The 21,463-nt window shown below is 39.9% G+C and overlaps 1 protein-coding gene and 1 pseudogene across 2 annotated transcripts; both read right to left on the bottom strand.

The window, feature by feature from the left end:
- Window positions 1-790: 790 nt before the first annotated feature.
- Window positions 791-7,539, bottom strand: LOC143531739 (GDSL esterase/lipase At3g26430-like; annotated as a pseudogene). Its single transcript, XR_013135070.1, has 5 exons — window positions 7,276-7,539; window positions 3,367-3,576; window positions 3,106-3,275; window positions 2,189-2,458; window positions 791-1,470 (listed from the first exon to the last, which is right to left on the bottom strand). The product of XR_013135070.1 is annotated as a GDSL esterase/lipase At3g26430-like (transcript).
- A 2,729-nt stretch (window positions 7,540-10,268) lies between these two features.
- Window positions 10,269-12,359, bottom strand: LOC143531710 (alpha-L-fucosidase 3-like). Its single transcript, XM_077026953.1, has 5 exons — window positions 11,851-12,359; window positions 11,527-11,739; window positions 11,269-11,441; window positions 10,915-11,185; window positions 10,269-10,565 (listed from the first exon to the last, which is right to left on the bottom strand). Exons 1-5 carry the CDS (start codon window positions 12,080-12,082, stop codon window positions 10,303-10,305), a joined length of 1,152 nt encoding a protein of 383 aa, XP_076883068.1. The 5' UTR covers window positions 12,083-12,359; the 3' UTR covers window positions 10,269-10,302.
- Between the last annotated feature and the right edge of the window lie 9,104 nt (window positions 12,360-21,463).

The raw sequence follows: 21,463 nt of genomic DNA, 5'->3' as shown, positions 1-21,463 counted from the left end.
TCATATTATCTCTCTACTTGTTATGATGTAATCTTGAGTCTTGACTATATCAAATAGATTGTTTTGATTCAAAACTATTATATTAGATTATTACATTAATATCAATATTGTTTGGTATGTGTTAATAGAATGAAATGAACGGAGAAATGCAATAAATAAGAATTGTGTTGTTTGGTTACCAAGTAACAACTAGTAATGAAATGAATTATTATTTTGTATTGTTAGATAGGTAGAAAATGTTGGACGTAATTTCGAACTTCAAGTTACAAGTCGGTAAACTTGAGGGATCAATAATGACAAGTCGGTCATAGTTGGTTATGTTTCTTAATTATTTAATTGTTGTGTAATTATAATAGGTAATGTTTTGTGTAAAATGTTATGTTAGTCTATATAAACCGAGTTTTGGTTAGAAATTAGAGATACAAACGAGATACAACCGAGAGTTAGGGTTCATCTAGATAAACACGAGTTATATGTAATAGGGGTTTTTGAGTTATATTTTCTCTATATAATATTGAGAGTTATTCAATATTAATTATCATGTGTTTACGTTTTGGTGAGTTATATCAATTCGTCATTGAGAAAAGACGAAGGAATAAAATAAAATTGGTGGTGAGCGGCGATGGTTGTGGTCAGTAGGGGTAATGGTGGGTTGTGGTATGTCCACAAATAAAATTTAACTATCTTTGCAAGATTTTAAATTTTTAATCATTGAAAAGATGGAAAAAAAATGGATACCTACTTACAAAAAACAATCTCAAGTTGCATCCTCACAACTCTTTGGATTGAAATTAGCACAAAGTTAGTTGTAAATGAGTTACAACTTGGATCAAATGTGATATCAAATAGTTAAATATAAGACATGTCCAACATCATATGTTGCATTTAAAAGAGATCCTATCATTATCAAGGAAGAAACACTTGTTTACCAGAAAATCACCACTCCACTGCAACATATCTGGTTAATAATCTTGTTAGCCCGGTTAAAACAAACACACAAATTTGTGTGATTAGCCCGAAACCAAATCATAACCGAAACCAAACACACAACATAACCAGACAAGTTTATCTGGTTAAAACAAATGCAAATCATAACCGAAACCAAACACACAACATAACCGCACAATTTGTATGGTTAGCACAGTTATTTGGTTTCGGTTTAAGTATTGTGGTCCAAAACATTCAACTTACAAAAACCATTAACTCTTTACTTATTTATGTGACAGGCCATTTTTAATGGAACAGGTGGATCCGAGAATGCCCCGTCAGCAATCTGACTGTACATCCATCTGTTAGCAGCCTCAGTGAAGTGGATCCCGTCCCAGCTGATCCGTGATGACGGATCTTTGCAAGAATTTGCAATCAAGATTTCTTTACCTTTAACCATTTCTGTGGTCCCACACCTCCTTGCATTGTTGAAGTTGTACTTTCCTCCGTGCCCGCAACACACCAAGAATGGATCACCGAATCCTTAAAACAGAGTTGACATGTTTGGCCCGTTTAGTTTTGAATATATTGATTTGGGTTATGTTTTTATTCTAATTGGACAAACGGGTTGAAATTCATTCAAGGTGTATTAAATCGTTTTATTATACCATACGAAAAATTATCATGACCCGTTTTGAGGTTAGCCAGGCCCGTTCTGATATGTAATAAAAATTACAGCCACCGTGGGCTACCTGAGATTGCTCGCTAAAAGCTCAAATCAAGCCAAGCTCAAGCTTAAAGCTTGTTTAATAAGCGAGCTCGGGCCTAAGCTCACTTATCGACTTCAAGCTGACCCACAGACCTAAAAAAGCCTATTATTGATATAACTTTTATTTTATATATTAAATATATATTTTTATAATATCTATTATGTATTAAACTTTGACAATAAATGACTAAACATCAATATATATTATGTTATACATAAAAATTATTACTAAAACATACATATAAAATAATTATAAATGTATATAAGTTAAATAATAAATGAGCCGAACTCGAGCTTTAGAATAGAGCTCGAGCTTAAATAATAAATGAGCCGAACTCGAGCTTTAGAATAGAGCTCGAGTTCTAGCTCTTGTCAGTTAAACGGTCCGAGCTATACCTTTAGAAATAGAGCTTGAAACAAGCCGAGCTCGAGCCTAGATGGGCTTGGGGTCGGCTCAGCTTGTTATCAAGCTTAGTTTAAGCAAAGACTTACCGAGCTTTTTTGCTTGCGCGATAAGTGAATATTTAACGAATAGATATCAACATAGGTGATGGCGGCCGAATGAAGCTCTTTTCGGAGTTGTATTACAGCTTCCTTGAGTTTCTGGTTAAAATACTGTGAAACACCGTTAAACGGGGCGGCACAACCGTGTGGATCCACCTGTGCTGCAGTGATCGGGCGCGTATCCATGATATAAGGCAAGCAACCAACTGGTCCTGTGTTGTGTATCCAAAATGCTTTGCCACCTAATGCATACACATTCTGTTTACGCATTGTGACACAACAACACATTAACTAAATTTAGATACAGAATAATCATAATCAAATTATTGATAAAAACAGACAGCAAAAGATAGTATTTAAGGGTGTCATGGTGAGGTTCGGTCAGTTTTGAAGAAAATTCTAGGCCAGACTGCTAAGTGGGGCGGTTGAGTGGGTTGGTAGGACCAGCTAGTTTTTACCGCTTTGACAGTTTAACATTCGGTTTTGGCTGTTTGAACCGTTGGTTTGTATTAAATTTTAAAATAATAAAGATGCTTCATGCTATGGTATGCATAACTACATATTCTAAATATATAGAAATAATAAAGGTTAAAATATGGTTTCGAAGTTTTAAAGTTCAAACCGAACAGTTAAACCATCAAACCATGAAAAACAAACTGTTTGAATCTCAAGCTGGCCAACTTGCTTCAGTTTGGACAGTTTCAATGGTTTTTAACACCTTTGGTTTCTACAGGTTGACTTAATCAACAGTTTACTTTTTTGAAAAATAAATTTTAGTGAGATGAATGTATAAATGTCTCAAATTAGATTAAAAGAAGTAGCTATAATATAGGTCAAATATTCAAATAAAGTTCTTTTATTGTGACTTGAACACAAATCCAAACAAAGGAAAACTTGTCTCTCACCTTGATGACAGTCGTAAACTGCGATATAACGTCGGGAACATATAACTTTACTTGCTCAGTAGTCATATTAAGCTTGTAACCAGCGGTGAGATCGTTCTGGCCTATATCAAATGTATACAATGCGCTAGAAAACTTGTACTTCTCTGGTAACAGGCTCTTAAAAACATCGCCTGCACCATGGTCATGCAACATATTTAACGTATGATGTACAAGATATTATATAAGTGTCACGTTTTTAATATAACAAATTCTGTAACGTACCTTTATCACGGATTATTTGTGATCTCTTCATAAAATCAGAGAATTCAGCATACTGAACGTCTAAGGAAATCGGGCTATACCCGCTCTGGAAAATGGTAGTGTTTTGACGCCGGACTGTGGATCCTGATGTTGCATAATTGGCTCCATGGCTAAAATTTGTACCTACTGCGTCCAGAAACGGACTAAGATAAGGTAATCCTAAACCTTCAGCTGAAATTTTGAAAACAAAACATTTAATAAAATTGTTAAGAGAAATAATTATTCCTGATTCACTTTCTAGGTGTGATGAGTAACAGGTTTAATAATCATTGAAACCTACTGAACCGTCTAAACCATCTTAAGCTGGCTTGATTGGCCAACGGTTCGGTCTAGTTTGTGTAAAATTCGTCATTTTCGATCTTTTTTGTATTTGTATTTGTATTTGTATCAAAACCCGACCCGATTTGTAAACCAAATCTTTCACTAATATAAAATGTTGGATTTTTATGTTTCATAATCATCTCTTGCCTTTTAGATTTGTTACTAGATTGTATTATTTAAACCTTTTTTAAAAAAAAAAACACATGCAAGTATTGATATAAAACAAGGAAAATAAGTTTGACTCCTTCTCTATATAAGCAACCCCATCCTCTTCATTATTCTTTGCTCATTCATCTTCTTTCTCTCCCAAATAAAGTTCATATCTCTAACCTCTAAGTTTCTTAATAATCAAGCAATAACCTTCTTTAATTCTTGTTTGTTACTTATTAATTCATATCTTGTGGCACAACATATATATAATATGCACCCCTTGTTTCCTTCGGCTTTCATCTTCTTCGGGAGGTGATATGCTACAAGGCAAGGCTACATGGAGAACTCTTTGTAGTTCTTGTTTATACTATTTTCCTTTAATGCTTTCCTAGTCTTGTTCATATTGTAAGTAGTTTAGCTTTTAATTCATGTTTAAAGAGTTTCATGGGATTGGTTATGAAGTCACTAGTCTCGGTTTCATCCCGAGATTAGACCCGAATCAAGACCGAACTCTTGTTTACTAGCTTTTGTTTTAAATAGTTTTGTTTACTAGTTTTGTTTAAAATAGTTAAATAAACATGTTTATGAAAGATTTGAACCTTGTAACTTCTAAAACCATTTTGATAGTTCTATAGTATTTGGGTATGTGGCAACCATCCTCGGTATCATTCCGAGTCAAGGACCGAACCAAAACCGAACTAAACCGAGTTCACTTGCCTAAGACACACAAGTGTGTTTTTGGCCATCGAAACTCATCTTTTCTTCAAGAATGTATTTTAAAATAATTTTAAGTATTTTATCAACTTACTTGGTGTGTCGGTATCCAACTTGATCTTATAACAAGCTTGGACCGGTGATACCAAATACACACTTAACGGACGTTAAGGTTCTTCATAATAGAACTATATACTTGGTTAAGTCTTTCGATTTTATTGAGTTATCTCAAAACATTTTGGAAAGTTAACTTTGAGTTTAGTTAATTATCTAGACCCAAGTTAACAAATCCGAACACTCGATTAAAACCTTGTTTTGGTGTTCATATACCCAAAGGGTCTTGCATTAGTGCATTATAACCCACATAAGTTACTTAACATAGGTTGAGTAATAATTATGAATGAAATACCAAGACCCGGTTTCGAGTAAACTTACTTTCAGAACATGTCTTTAATTTCCCAAGTATTTACATTTTTAAACCATAAACTTCATTTATTTACTTTACTTGTCATATTTTATTTTAAACCCTTCCAAGACTACCTACTAACTTAAGACCCGTTTAATCTAGGTCTTGCTCGTTAAACCCGATCTCCGATTATTCACGAATCAATCTTTCAAGTTACTTAGTTAACGTGAGTACATTTCATCCCCCGTTTTCACTTTTATCTTTTGGGGGTAACATGCATACTTATTCACACAAAAATGATTTATATTATACTCATTTCTCAAACCACAAACTTTAGGGTATATGATGCTAGAATACTTGCTCTATTGTGTGTTATATGTCTCATATGCTTTACGTGCGCGAGTGTTTATTTTAATGTTGTTGTTGAGCCTCATTAAGTATGATCATACGTTCCCTTAACTACTTAGCCTTGCGCTAGTAGAATAAGGCCTCATTATCCAAGTATGTCGGTATTCTTACCGATTAGAAAGGATCCTCATTTACATATGTTTTATATACCATGATTGATGCTTTTATTTATAGTCTCATATAAGTTTGTGGATTTCACTCATATTATATATACTCAAAACTATGAAATTGTTCACCAACATACGTGTTGACAAATGTTATTTTATGCATGTTACAGGTTTGATTATTACTTGAGTTGGAGTTTGAATACGTCATTCTATTTTGATACCGCTAGGTTATTAGAAGAATGAACAATATCTATTTCTTATGTTTTGATGTTATTTGTATGAACAATATGTGTTACTTTGGTGATTGAATGAAATTAATGAGCTGATTAAATATTGTCACTTTAATAGTGTCTTGTGTATTTGTCCAATCACGTTGCACTCCGGCATGTTCCTCCGCCTTTGGTCGGGGTGTGACAGTTTGAAACTTGGAACCTATATGTATACATTTTTCATTTTTGATAATCCTTATGCATATTATTAAATCATAAATAACGGAAAATTATTATAATTATTCAAACTATTATTTATTGATCCATAATAACTTTATCACTGCAAATGACAAATGGCACCGTTAACTTTTATTACGTTGTTAAGGAAAATCTCACTCTAACGAAGAAGTAACTCCGCTTACATCTAAGATTCATTTATGTTAATCCAAAACAACTAAAAATATTCATATTTTATTAAAAGAAACTAAAAAAAAAAGTCTTGTTTTTATGAGCAGAATATCTGGAAAATAAAAGTTAAAACTTAAAAACTGTCACACTTGATTATAAAAATGCAATTTGTTTTATATTCAAAGTTAAACTAATCGTTGACGGAGGTTGTTGAAAAAGGTCCACTTTTAATAATGTTATATATATATATATATATATATTATTTTAAGGAGAAAATAAAATAAAAAATAAAAATAAAGGTTAACCCAAACAAGAATGGTGAAATTAAGGACCAGGTTTAGGGGGGTAAATGAGTCGAGTAGAGCCTGTTATAGCGTAGGCTTGAGCTCGGATTGTTTTCACTTATAAGAGCTTGCGATCAGGCCCGGCTCATTTTGAGCCTCGTGCGTAAATCTCGAACTCGACTCGTGAGTTATTTTTCAAAGCTAGGCCTCGGCTCGTTTATATTGAAAAAACTTTAAACGAGCCTAAGCTCGACTTGAGCTTGTGGAGTACCTAAAACAAGCCAAAGTTCGACTTGAGCTCGTCCGTGCAATATAAAATCAATTCATATAGATCCAAACGAGGTAAAACTTAAAATTACACAATGCTCGTTAAGACTCCACAAACCTAAACGAACTTCCCATACAAGGCTCAAGTTCAGGTTCAATAACTAAACAAGTTTTATTTGTGGCTCGAGCTCGACTCATTTTAAACATTTTATCGATCCTAGCTCGCGTAGCTCCCGAGTCGCTTCCACCCAAGTTGTCGTTCCAATAATAATAATAACAATAACAATAACATCTATTGGATTTTAATAATCTCGTAAAAGCTATCGGCCGATAATAATCTCAACTGAGTTTATCGTCCCAGGTTGTCCCAAATTTAAAAAAATTGGCTTCAAGTGGTCCTTGTTGAAATTTAGAAAAAAGTTAACGCCGTTAACCTTTCCTTTTTTTGTTAACGGATCACCGGGAGTTAATTTTTTTAACTTTGGGACAACCGGTGACGATAAACTCAGTTGAGATTATTATCGGACGATAGCTATTACGAGATTATTAAAATCCAATAAAGCTAATAATAATAATAAGTAATAACAATAATGTACCTATGAAATCGATAAGAAGACGGCCATCACTGTGGCGGCCGGCCGGAGAATGAAAGAAGGTATCGCCGTTAGGCGGAGGAAACTGTCCGAAGACCGCCGATAAACCGCCAGTATCGGAATTTGAATCACCGAAGTTAAATACAGCCGGAAAGTTACAGTCCGGTAAAGATAATATCGAAACTGGTAGTAGTAATAATAATAACAATAACATGCAAATTGAAACCATTTTTCATGAGTCGTTGAGAGAGATATTCGCTGTTTAAAAGCTCATGCGGACAGTGGAGGTTATAATTGCTACCAATTCTTTAATATTTTATTATCAAGTTAATTTAATAAACAGTATTTGGCTCTTTGTTATTATTATTTAAATCGGATTTAATTGAGATTATTATTTAAATCAACAAGCCATCGAGCCAAAACACCTTATGCTCGAGCTCGGCTCGGCTTGTTTAATAATCAAGTTTTATTTCGAGTGAGACATGAGCTATGGGTTTTTTGAACATCTATGCAAATCGAGTCTAAATTAAGAATTTGAATCCGTTTTCTGGATTCTTGAATTAAAATATCATCCAAGTTGGTTTTAAATTTGGGTTGAATCGAATTCAAAGTTTTGTTTTTATTATATTATATTTTTTCTTATAGCTCGTGTTTTCTAAGCAAATTTGAGTTCTAACCAAACTCGAAATTTTGTATTTGAATTTTTTTTTAATTCAATTACAAAATCATATGACTAATTTACATCACTAGAAAAACTCAACTTAAAGCATTCATATTTTATTCTCCATTTTGCACTTTATACCTAAATTATACATAAAAGTGTTAAAAACTACTCTGCATCCTTTTCTTTGGTTTTTTTATATCTATAATTTGTATGAAAAAATAATACTTTTGCTTATGTGTCACGTTAATCCTCACAAATTATTTAAATAATAATTCAATTATTTAAATATGCTTATTCTTAATCCTCATACATTATATAACTATTAATTCAATTATCTATATATGGTAATTCATTAATATTATTTATTTTTCAATCTTTAACTATTTTTTTTTAATTTCTTGCTATTTATAACATACAGTTACAATTTTAATAATTAATTTTATTAACTATAATTATTTGTCAATCAAATAAAAAGTTATTTATAAGACCACATTTTTGTAAATCAATAACATAATATTGAGAAAGTCACACATCAATATTGCACTTCAATGCATCGTGATGATATTGATTAAAACCATGTATATTTTTGCATTAATATTTTAAATTAAGGTTTATTTTAATATTTAAAATGTAAAATATACTCTTTTTTTGGTTATAAATTTGCCAAGTACCTTCTCGTTTGTTCAAGTATTTGCCTATTTGGTACTAAGGGGGTGTTTGGTAGATGGATTTGATTGGGGAGAAATGGAATTAGAAATATTTCTTTTGTTTGTTTTCCACTTTTCATTTCTATTTCTCTTTCTATTTCTCTAAAACTAGAGAATTCCATTTCTCTTTAAAACAAAGAGAAATCCATTTCTCAGCAGCCTCCTCATAGCATGTCACCACCTCGTCTCCGGCCACCACCCCGTCTCCGGCCACCACCCCGTATCCGGCCGCCACCTCGTCTCCAAGTCTGCAACTGCCACCTCGTCTCCAAGTCTGCAACCACCACCCCGTCTCCGCCGTTCGCAGTGGTGAACACAGAGATGGTAACCGGTTGTAGGCTGCAGGTGGTACGGGTGAACGGAGATTAGGGTTTCAAGTGGTGGTTCGTGGTAGGTTAGGGTTTTCAGATGGTCGGGTGATTGTGGTCGCAGGTGGGTGACAGTGGTGGTGGAAATCGGCGGTGGTCGCAGGTGGCTTCTGATTATCATCATCATCATCGCCACCACAAAATCTCCAAAGAGGCAGTGATGACAGATCTGAGCCTCCTTTTTCTATATCTTATGTTCCAAAAATTTGAATCTTTTTAATTTCTTGTGTACTGTGGTTGAAGAAGGGGATTTGGTGGCGGCAGCCGGTGGTGGTGGGCTGTGGTTGAAGAAAGGGCTGTGGTGGTGGTGGTGGTGGTGTGGGGCTGTGGTGGTGAGTGGTGTCAGGTTGGGTGGAGGTGGGGTTGGGTATGGTAGAGTTCTCTGTTTATTTTCTCGTGTACCAAACAAGAGAAATGATTCTCATTCTCCATACCAATTCTCTTTCTCTACAATTCCATTTCCATTTCTATTTTCTCTCATTTTCCATTCTCTGTACCAAACACCCCCTAAGGGTTAAATCCCACATTTAATCATCACAAGGTGAACATGAGTTAGGCATTGATGTCAAGTAACTCAAGTTGCAAGTATGAAGACTAGTATTTGTTTGAGAAGTATGATTTAACATGAAACTGGCATCAAGAGTTGATAAACAATAAGCGAGTTAAACTTAGATTGAGCTCAAGTTTTAAAAAACTACTCACATGTCGAGCTTGAACCTAGATAGGCTCAACTCGTTTGCACCACAATACCGATAAATTTGCCAATAAGTTTGGTTTATTGGTATTGGTGGGTTGGAGAATGATCCGTTTATAATTTGATCAAATATCGGTTAAGTGGCTGCTCGGGTGTAATGTTCTCCATCCCAGTTAATATCATCGTTGGATCTTCGCACGCTTCGCGTCGCCCACTAATCCACTATGACATCTTTCCCTTTGATTTTGATGTTTCCACCGGACCACCACAACCAATATGCATACTGAAGTTATGACCACAACAAGTCCTCAATGGATGTCCAAATCATATGTTTTAAACAAAACTACAAATCTTTAAAACATAATAAAGATTTGAATTTGTTATAATTGTTAAAATGGACCAAACATACATATAAAAGACTTTATAAAACACTATCAAAACAAAATAAAAACCATTTGTTTAGTAACTTGTCCAAATGTTAACAATAAACCATCAATACCAAAGTCAATTAAGTAAAATTCTCCAAGCAAAAAAACAAATCAAAATTCCCATTTAAGTAAAATTCTCCAAGCAAAAAAACAAATCAAAATTCCCATCTTAGTATTGCCTATGACAAGCCAAACTTATTGGTGTTGGTGGATCCGAAAACGACCCGTTTACGATATGATCAAATATCCATTTATTGGCTGCTTGGGTAAAGTGCACTCCATCCCAAATAATTGCTACCGTTGGATCTTCACATGCTTTGCCAACTACGATATCTTTGCCGTTGATTTTGACTTTTCCACCGCATCCAACATGCATATTGTAGTTGTACTTTCCTCCATGACCACAACAACTCCTCAACGGATGCTCAAATCCTACATTTTATAAAAAGTACAACTCTTTAAAGCACACAACAAACAAACAGTATACAGGCATAACCGAAAAATAAACAAATTTAAACGAGTATAATTTATTTAAACTGAGTATAATTTATATTATTCATTTATAATATCCATCATAATTCTACCGAACGAACAAACATAACCTACTTATGTTTAAATTCTTATAAATATAATACATATGTATTTATTAAAATTAAAACAAACATAAACCGACATTCACGAACATAAATAAATGAACAAAACGTCTATTAATATTCGTTTGTTTTAACTAAATGAACAGAAAAAACTTATTCATGTTCATTTGTTTAATAAAGTAACTAACCGTTACGGGTTGCTTTGGTAATGAGTGAATGTTTAACCGTATAGACATCAACATAAGTTATTGCAGCATTCGGTAGCTCCTCTCGTAACTGATCAACGGCTTGTTTTAACCGATGGTTAAAAAACTGCGCAAGGTCATTAAACGGGCCGATACACCCGAACCTGTCCATTTGTCCGGCTGTGACTAGTTGGCGGTCCAACACGTATGGTAGACATCCGATTGGACCCGTATTGTGTATCCAGAATGATCTTCCACCTTGATCATGTATATCCTATTCAAGAACAAAAAATATTCATTAAAATGGTGTAACATTTAAATTATAAATTGATAGTACGTTCTAAAAACAACACTCACCTTAATGACTGTTTTGAACTGACCTATGATATCGGGCACACTCGCCCTAACTTCATCGACGGTCAAGTTTAGGAACAACCCTGCGACTAAATCATTTTGCCCGATGTCAAACGTGTAAAGAGCCCGTGAACAATCTTTAATTTTTGGCATTAGTTTTTTATACACCGGATCATCTACATTACATATCACACATTAATATAATACAACACGATACAATATGATATAAATTATTAATATGTGACATTAAAAAAATGTCACCTGTCTCGGTAAGAAAATTTCGGACCCTCCTATGAAAATCATTAAATTGATACCACTGAACATTTAACGAAAACGGGCTAAACCCACTTTGCGCAAGAGTCGTATTTTGTGGTCTAATGGTGGAACCCGCAGTCGCAAAATTCGCACCGTGGGTAAAGTTAGACCCGAGTGCATCCAAGAATGCACTCAGGTACGGCAACCCAAAGCTTTGTGCTACAAAAGAAACAAAAATAAATAATTACTTAAAAGATAAATGATAAATCAAAATAACGGGCTAACCCGTTAAATAATAAAAAATTAACAATAACAATAAATAATAAGTACCTATGAAGTCTATAACTAGTCGGCCGTCACAATACCGACCGGCCGGACCATGAAAAAACGACTCTCCATGAGGCGGTCCGGCCTGTCCAAAGGCGGCCGACAAGCCACCCGTGTCAGAGTTCGAGTCCCCGAAGTTGAAAATTGCGGGAAAGTGACACGGGTGTTTGTTGACACGGGCGTGCACAACTTGATTTAGTAGCAACAACATTATAACAACTTTGATCAGCTCCATGACTAGTAATAATAATAAAGGTAGCAATGAGAGATTGAATATGACTATATTGAAAAATGAAGGCAATAATAATAATAATATAGAGGAAGAAGTTATAGAGGATAATGTGTCGGTTAAAATGGGCCGTTACATGTGTGACATGGGTCATGGGGTGTACTATGCAATATGGGTGGTGGTAAATGACCAAAATAGGTTTTTGGTTATGGTTAATATGTGGAAAGAAATGAGGTTGATGAGGGTATTTTAGTCTTTTTGAGGGAAATCATGGGCTCTAAAACCGTCACGATCATATATTATTGATTTATTGGTATCCCAATCGTAGGTGTAAACGAAACGGTATCAAGTTTTGGTTTTTCTTATTCAGTTTAGAAATAAATAACATGTATATGAATAATATTTTTTATATTATTATTTTAAAAGTTTACAAGTTTTTATTCATATAGCAAAACACCAATCACTTTAACTAATAATGTTTTTTAAAGTGTAAAATTATCTTTTACAATCACTAATGATTAATATACATTGTTTAATGTAACTACTGATCGTTATTATTATACTAGCTGAGTGTCCGCGCAATGCAGCGGGGTGTGCACGCAACTCGACATTGAACGTATAGTATGTGTCAGTACATACGTCATCTGATGACAGTGCGCACGTAGCTCGAAATTTGACACGTAACTCGTGCAAAGCCAGTTGCGTGTAATCGAATATTGAACACGTGTAACCGGCCTAGAATGCACGTTACTGACAATAAAATATGCTTAACCAACACCACGCGTGTAATTCATAACAATTACCGGTGCAGGGCGCTATGTTGAGCACTTACCAAGATTTGGTTATGTGTGTTATGTGGTGCTGAACACGTGCTTATTAGCCCCGATACATGTAAACAACGACATCTGTGTAACCGGTGACGAAAACCAAGAAGCAAACCCGAAATATACAGTAATTTCAAATAAATCACTTTTGTAAACCAACTCGTTTTAGCGCTAAACCCGTTCCGACTCGACATCGGTCTGACCTGGCCCCTATCTACTTGGACCCGAACCAAATTAACCATTTTTCTTGTATCGACTTGTTCTGACCTTAATCCACTTTTACAAATGACCCAAGCTCACCCGACTCGACCTGTTACCAGTTCTACACGGTAATCACGTAACATGTTAACCTTTTAAAACTAAAAAACTATAGCAATACAATACTCAAATTAAAGAGAATAAAATACTCGTTTTTATGATATAGTTATTTTAAGAAAAATATTAACGTGTGAAAAGATATAGCCATTAAAAAGTCGAGAGGTAGTTGGTTTTGAATTAGGGGCATATGTGTAAGTATTATCTAAATTTACAAAAAAAGCAGTGAAGTTGAGGGACCAAAGTTATAAGTATGTTTTAAAGGAATGAAAAGACTTAATTACCCTTAATTTTTATATTTTTGATGCATTGTGTGTTGTATAAAAAGCATTAAGTTTGGTACTGAAGAGGTAGGTCCCAGCAAAGCCCAGTTGGACCCGCAAGACTCACCTAAAAGAGGGACGTCTGCGCAGAAACCAACTGGATCCGCAGGACCAACCATGCTCAGAGACGTGACGTCCTTACGCGCAGTACGCAAGCTGGTCCCGCAGGAAATGCCTTCCGATGGTGAAGGACTCCGCCTGTTCCCGCAGCCTCGGATACAAGCCATCAGGGAAGGTCACCCGCGCAGCAAGGCTACACGCACAAGGCACTTAGCTCTCAATCACTCAGTGTCACATGAAGGAATGAGCGAAGCCGGGAACAATCCCGCACAAAGGCGGGAGGGGGAATACTCCCGCCCAAATAAGCCAGTCCGTACGATACAGGAAGATCTTCTGTACTGTACCTGACGAGGTATGGGAAAAAGATCTGACTAAAGATACGACAGCTTATTGACAACAGTATGGCGAGCAGCATGCTCCTGCACTGTATGTCACTATTAGCCGCTGCCTACTCACCAACTACTGCCATACCACGTGCGTAGCCGTCAGTTGGTGGAACAGGAATAGTATACAGCAGGCCTAGTCGCCATCAGCCGCTACCTACCCACCAACTACCAGCAGGGCACGTGCGTAGGCTACTGTGGGTGGAACAGGAACACTGTTGCAGCCGGCCATACCTCTTTGGAAACCTACCTTCGGCTATAAATACCACAAATGGTATGACCATCTCATCTTATCATATCTTACCACATTATCATCATATTATACCTGATATCTGCTCTAGCAATCTCTTAATATACTTTTATATTTAAAGAGCAATCTAGTCTGATTCTCACGCCGGATGGTGGTCACAAGGAGGAACCCCCCCTTCTCAGTGACGAGCTCACGGTGTCTGTTTTGCAGGTTATCAGAAGAACCATCTTCCAAGGGTCTAACCCCTCGTGGGAAACATCTATCTAACCCCCAGGTTACCAGTAATCTGCCCGGGGTCCGGTTAGTGTTTCTTCATTGGCGCCATCCGTGCATAAAGCTAGAACTTTATTTTTCTCCTGTTTTTTCAAACTTCTACAAAGATGGTTAGAGAAATTCCGGTAACCACAACCCCAGCTACTGGGGTGAATACCGGTAACACAGTTTTTACAAACACTACCCCGGTTACCCAAGCCGGGGCAAGTGAAGTAAATTTTACGAACACTACCCCAGTTACTCAAGCTGGGGCAAGTGCAGTAAATGATCGCCTACTGGGATCCACTGATACCCAGTTTGAGAAACAAAGACTCCCCCGCCAAACTCTCGATGAAGTTAAGGCATGGGCGGAGGCACGACAAAAGGAATTCCAGGCTGAGTTGGACGAACGCTTGCGTTCCATACAACAGGCCGACGAATTCGAATACTGGGAGGATGACTCGGAGGAATCCGACTCCGACGCGAACCCTCGCCATAGGGCAAAAGGGAAGCGTAAGGAAATGGAATCCCAACCGAAAAGGCATTTTGGACAAGCTTTCAAACCAAAAAGCACAGGTGGAAGTCCACGAGACTTCTCCAAAACGTTCAGACCAAACATTGCAAATGCAGGAACGTCCAAGTTTGCAAGGGACATTGCGGAAGCAATCGCCCCAAAGGGTGCCAAACAAATGCCTAACATAGGCACATATGACGGTATATCTGATCCAGACGATCATTTGAACAGGTTCATAGCGGGGGCAACCGTCAGCAATTGGACGGAACCCACCTGGTGCTACATGTTCCAAATGACGCTTGTTGAGGCTGCTAGAGCTTGGTTTGATCGTCTACCGGTCAACCACATCTACGACTGGGCAGACTTCCAGCAGAAGTTTAGCCAACACTTCAGCCAGCAACGGAAGTATACCGAGGAGCAATGGACAATCCTCAAATGCATACGAGAAGAAGATGAATCTCTGCTAAACTTCATCACTCGCTTCAACTCAAAGAAGCTAAGTTTGGGCAATATCAGCGAAGATCTTGTTCGCGCTGCCTTCATCCAGGGCGCGCATGACCCAGAGCTCATCCGCACCCTAACGGGTAAAGATGGCATGCCATCCACATGGGATGCCATCATGACAGCAGCAAAACGCTATGCGGAAACGGAGAAGCAACTGGGTAGAGATCTCCCCCAGAGCACAAACCTCTACACTCAGAAAACGAGAGAAGACAACGTCCTCACCGCCCGATTAAATAAAAAGCGGAAGCTAGGCATTTGGCAGTCAAGGGTAAACTTTGACACCTCATCCGGCTTGCAACATCGATTGGGCGGAAGGGATAATATACATCCGCACCGGAACTCCAGATGGACGCCACTCACCAAGAGCGTCACTGAGATATTCGCTACTGAAGAGCTCCCATGGCCAAAGCCTCCAATAATCCGACATCGTCATGATGCTGATCGGAGCAAATACTGTGACTTTCACAAGACAAAAGGCCACAACACTGAAGAATGCATAGACGTAAAAGACATGGTCGAAGCATTTGTCAGAGATGGGACGCTCGCGCACCTCGTGGCGCAATAAAGGCTGAGCAGGCGGGTGCGTATAGAACCTCAGCTGGGGAAAACACGAATAAAAGTTCCAGCTTCAATGTCGAGACTACATGCTGCGTAAAGAACGAGATCCCGAACCAGGTGCGTATCGGCTCGATGGCACTCCCATCCCAACATGGAAGGGAGCTCATTTACACAATTTGCATGTAAATCAATTCCAATTTGTAAAGAAAAGGCCAAGAGCCACTTCTAATGGAAATGATTCTCTTTAGAACATCGAAGCTGATGATTTTACTTTTCTGAACACTAGTATGCCGGCTTTCACCGCATAATTACGTGAAGTCGTTGCGTGGGAAGGCGGTCCTACCCGCACAAACCCAATAATGTGAAAAAACCTTCACGCAGGTCAGTTGAAGGGAAAAGGTTCAGCACCCAAAAATGAAAGTGCCGGTCTATCCGCACGAATCATAATGAGGAAACTGAACAATAACCTATCAACAACCGCGCGTCGAACGGTTAAACTATGCAACACTGGTAACGGCATTCACATTACGTGAAGTCGTTGCGTGGGAAGGCGGTCCTACCCGCACAAACCCAATAACAGGACAGAACCTTCACGCAGGTCAGTTAAAGGGGATGAGTTCAATTATCCCATTAAATGAAAGTGCCGATCTATCCGCATGAATCATGAAAGGAAACTGAACACTAACCTATTGACAACCGCGCGTCGAACGGTTCAAAACAAAATTCTTAAAAGGATGAGGAAAACCTACACGCAGGTCAGATAAGGGTAAAGTTTTGCCATCCTACTAAGTGCAAGTGACGGTATTACCCGCACAATCACGAAAGAGGAAGCAAAACTTCACACCTATTATCAACCACGTTCAAAGGTTTACTTATCCTCAAAGGATGAGGAAAACCTACACGCAGGTCAGATAAGGGTAAAGTTTTGCCATCCTACTAAGTGCAAGTGACGGTTTTACCCGCACAATCACGAAAGAGGAAGCAAAACTTCACACCTATTATCAACCACGTTCAAATGTTAACTTATCCTCAAACGATGAGGAAAACCTACACGCAGGTCAGATAAGGGTAAAGTTTTGCCATCCTACTAAGTGCAAGTGACGGTTCTACCCGCACAATCACGAAAGAGGAAGCAAAACTTCACACCTATTATCAACCACGTTCAAAGGTTAACTTATCCTCAAACGATGAGGAAAACCTACACGCAGGTCAGATGAAGGTTAAAGTTTAGCCATCCTACTAAGTGCAAGTGACGGTTTTACCCGCACAATCACGAAAGAGGAAGCAAAACTTCACACCTATTATCAACCACGTTCAAAGGTTAACTTATCCTCAAACGATGAGGAAAACCTACACGCAGGTCAGATAAGGGTAAAGTTTTGCCATCCTACTAAGTGCAAGTGACGGTTCTACCCGCACAATCACGAAAGAGGAAGCAAAACTTCACACCTATTATCAACCACGTTCAAAGGTTAACTTATCCTCAAACGATGAGGAAAACCTACACGCAGGTCAGATGAAGGTTAAAGTTTAGCCATCCTACTAAGTGCAAGTGACGGTTCTACCCGCACAATCACGAAAGAGGAAGCAAAACTTTAACCCATAATCAACCACGTTCAAAAGGTTAACTTATTCTACACTTGGAAAATTGCTAATTTAAACTAAGTATGCAAGTCATAAGTTTATAAAGCAATAAACCCAAAGAAGGAAATAACAATCTTATACGCAAAAAGATTAATATTTCACAAACGAATTATTACAAGAATGGCCGGGTAACTACCCGCCTACGAAAAGAAAATAAATACATCTGTACAAGACTATCCTAGCAATGGGAAGGGATCTTCAGGATCAAGCTTCAGGGCCGCTTCCACTTGGACCCGCTCCATCAGAAGAACGGGGCGGTTCGAGGAAAGCTTTAAGGATAGCTAACCCATCATCAGCAGCAGCCACTTGGTTCACCTTCTCCACCACTGGATGCGGGAAGGCGGCGTATTGATTTACTGCTTGGTCATATATGGCTTCAGTATCAACATTGTACAAAGGGAAGTTGGAAGGCGGGACACCTTTCTCAACGAACCCTAGACCAAGCAGGAAGCCGGCTCGTTCCCCATCCTCGTGAGAAGCGTTGAGGGCTGCGCTCATTGCATCATCATAAGATGTCTCTGAAAAGACCCGATGCACAACCTACAAGAAAAAATACAAGTGTTAAAACATTTTCTATTTACAAAGGAAAGCGTGAAGACGTAAAGCTAAACATACCTGAGGCAACGCTTCTCGAAGAAGCCATTCCTTGGCAACCAGAGCTTCTTGAAGGGCGGCTTGAGCTTGGGTACAGGCGCGTTCGGCTTCGCTTTTGTTAAGTTTGGCAAGTAGCACTTCCTTTGCGGCAGCCTCTTCGACGCCCTTAAGCTTCCGCTCGGTGTGATCAAGCACGCCCCTCTGGTCCAGGATCTCTTGAAGTTTCTTGGCATCCTCCATCGCCAAGGCATCATGAGCACGTTGGAGAGCCTCCAATTTGGCCTTGAGCTCCTCGTTCTCCACGCGTAAAGGCTCAGCAACGGCTTCAGCCTTGGTGGCCCTCTCGGTTGCGTTCCTCGCAGTCTCCTTAGCCAGCCGAAGCTGTTTGTTAACAGCTTGGGCAGCCTTGGAGCGGGCCTCGAGTCGCGCTTGAACCTCAACCTCGAGGGCCTTGAAGGCCTTCTCCTTCTCCGCAGCAGCTGCGGCCAACTTTTGGTTCTCCTCCCGAAGAGCACGCGCTTGAGATACTTCCTTGGCGCGAGCTGCTTTTAACTTGTCGTTTTCACGACAAAGCAGCTCGACGCGCGGCTGCATCCGGGCCTGGAGAACCCGAAGCTCATTGGTTAGCCTACCCTCCTGGTAGCTAGCCATGGCTTCCCCCAACGCACCATGGGGAGCAGCGTGGCGAGCCCATTCCACGCACTCCACAGGGGTACGAAGGGTTGTTACTCGGCGTATGTTCCATCGCGGAACATACACTTCATTGGAATCCGACACTGCAAAAAACAAAAAAGCAGTTAGGAAAAGATGATAAAAAATAAAAGTGAAAAAGGGCCAAAGGAACCCTACGCACCTGTAGGGTCTATAACAGGCCGATAACCGCCGAACCCATCACCTGAACCCAAAGGAAACCCATCCAAAAGGTCAGGCAGATGGGAAGGTGGCAAAAATTGGCGAGTACTCCCATGCGTACCTGATGGGCCGGCCGTCGGTGCCGGTGGCGGGGGCATGGTGGCAGCCGCCGCAGCAGAATCCGCGGCAAAAGTAACCGCCGGCTCTGTGAAGGATGCTGTAAAAATCGCACTCACAGCCGGCGGTGACGTCATCTCGGCTGGAACAGTCGGCTCAGAATGAGCAACTGAACCAGCGGAAGCAGGCGCAGGCGCCTGGGTCGACGCCTCAGGTAGGCTGACCAAGCCTACCGTCATTGGCGGAGAGGTAGTACTCGGCCCCTCACCCTGGAATGCGCCAACATCCACACCTGCGTAAAGAAGAAAAGTGTTAAAAGACTTGGAAGATTAAACTACGAAGATAAAAGCCTAAGAGTTGTACTTACGGGTTTTCTTGAGCTTGAACGTACGGACGGGCGGGGACGAACCCGATGGAGCCGGTCTCTTGATGCCGGTCACCGTCGTCGTCATCGGTTCTCCGGAGGTAACAGTCGTAGCCTCCGGAACAGTGGTCTTCTCACCACCGGGGTTCCCCGCCAACTCTTCACTATCTGACTCGGTGTCAGATAGAAGCACCGGATCAGCTGTGGAGGCCACCTTCTCCTTCCCTTTCCCGACGGCAGCCCTCCTCTTCCGCACTAACGGAGGACCATCTGCGGATTCCTCAGAAGAAGACAGCATGTAAGGAATCCCAGCAGCGGGTACAGCACTGAGGGGTGGAGGAGAGAATAACGCCTTACCTGGCCGCCGGTGGCTCAGGATCTCGTGGCCCAGCGGATAGACCTCCACAAACCGATCCGCTGTTTGCTCCAGGATGGGCAACTCGTTCTCGTCAAGAGCACGAGTACCCACCCGCACGGGACCGTCAGCTTCCCGCGGGTACAGGAGCGACTCCAAATTGTTCCCCTCTGAAAGAAAAGAAACAGTTAGAAGACAAACTCATATCAGCAAGAAAGACTAAGACATACCATAAGGAGTAGAGTTCAAACCGTATTCGAGAAGGATGGGAACCTGAGACGCCTCCTTCCATACCCGGCTCATCCCCAGCATCACCATCCCGGACTCCGCAAACCGGTAAACCGGAGATTGGACCCGGGATATCTTCGCAAACCATTCCGCCTCCTGGTAGTTGGTGGCGTGGTGGCTCGGAATGGCTTGGCCATTTTTAAACTTCATGGCAATAGGGACGGCGCGGGCAGAAATGTAGAAGAATTCCCGCTTCCACGATCGGAGACTGCGCTCGGTGGCGCAAATCTTCAAACCCTTAATCCGGGTTGTCAGGGTGTACCACCCCTGGATGCACCTCCAAGTATAGAAGGTCATCAGGCGGTCCACATAGGGCTCAATGCCCAAAATCCGGCACACCCACTCGAAGTGGCGAATCTTGGCGATCGCCATGGGGTGCAACTCGGTCAAATGCACACCGTGCCTCTCCAGGACACGGTAAACAAACTTTGTCAATGGGAACCTAAGATTCCCATAGACAAAGAATGAAGCATATACCCCGATCTTGCCACTGGGGGCATCGTACACGGTCTGATGGGGTTCAGGAAACTCAGGCTCGAGAGGATCGAGCATGAACTTCCTAACAACATACCGGTACTGATCGCCGGGCAGAGCACACTGGCACTCGCCAGCAGTACTCTTATCATCGACTACAGCTTCAGTATCATGTGAAGACATATTGCAAAGGAAGAAGAAACGATTTCGGAGGAATGCTCAACTGAATAAGAGTATTCACCAGAAATCGCCTTAGAGATGAAAGAGAAGTGAAGATGTGAATTACAAATGACCCTCTTCCCCTTTATATAGTGATCGCAATTAATGCGGTGAATTTAATGCGAAAGAGAGAGAAATCGAAGGTGCAATGAAACTATGACGCGTGGCAAAAAGCTAGCTGGCAACAGCTGTAAAAAGTACGCGTGCCAGAAATTTCGCGGCCACGCGCCCGAAAAATCGCGCCCACGCGCCTGAAAAAGCGTCTGAAACGACCATGTACTGTCACGTCACCATAACTTCCTGCACGTCCTGACACAGTCAGAAGAAACCGTCGCACGACGTTTCAGATGTTTGGACTGTTCTTATCCTCACCAACCTTTCGAATTTCAAAATTCAAAATTCAAAAAGATCATAAAGTAGGCGGGAAAATACCCCCCTTACCTTGGCGAACAAGTAACCGTAAGACGGATGCGGGTAGAGTGTAAAGGCAAAACCCT

The sequence above is a fragment of the Bidens hawaiensis genome, unplaced genomic scaffold (assembly GCF_021521415.1).
Source record: "Bidens hawaiensis isolate Kalapana, Puna unplaced genomic scaffold, B.hawaiensis_p1.1 tig00009224_1, whole genome shotgun sequence".
Lineage (NCBI taxonomy): Eukaryota > Viridiplantae > Streptophyta > Magnoliopsida > Asterales > Asteraceae > Bidens > Bidens hawaiensis.
This window is presented reverse-complemented; position numbering and strand designations above follow the sequence as displayed.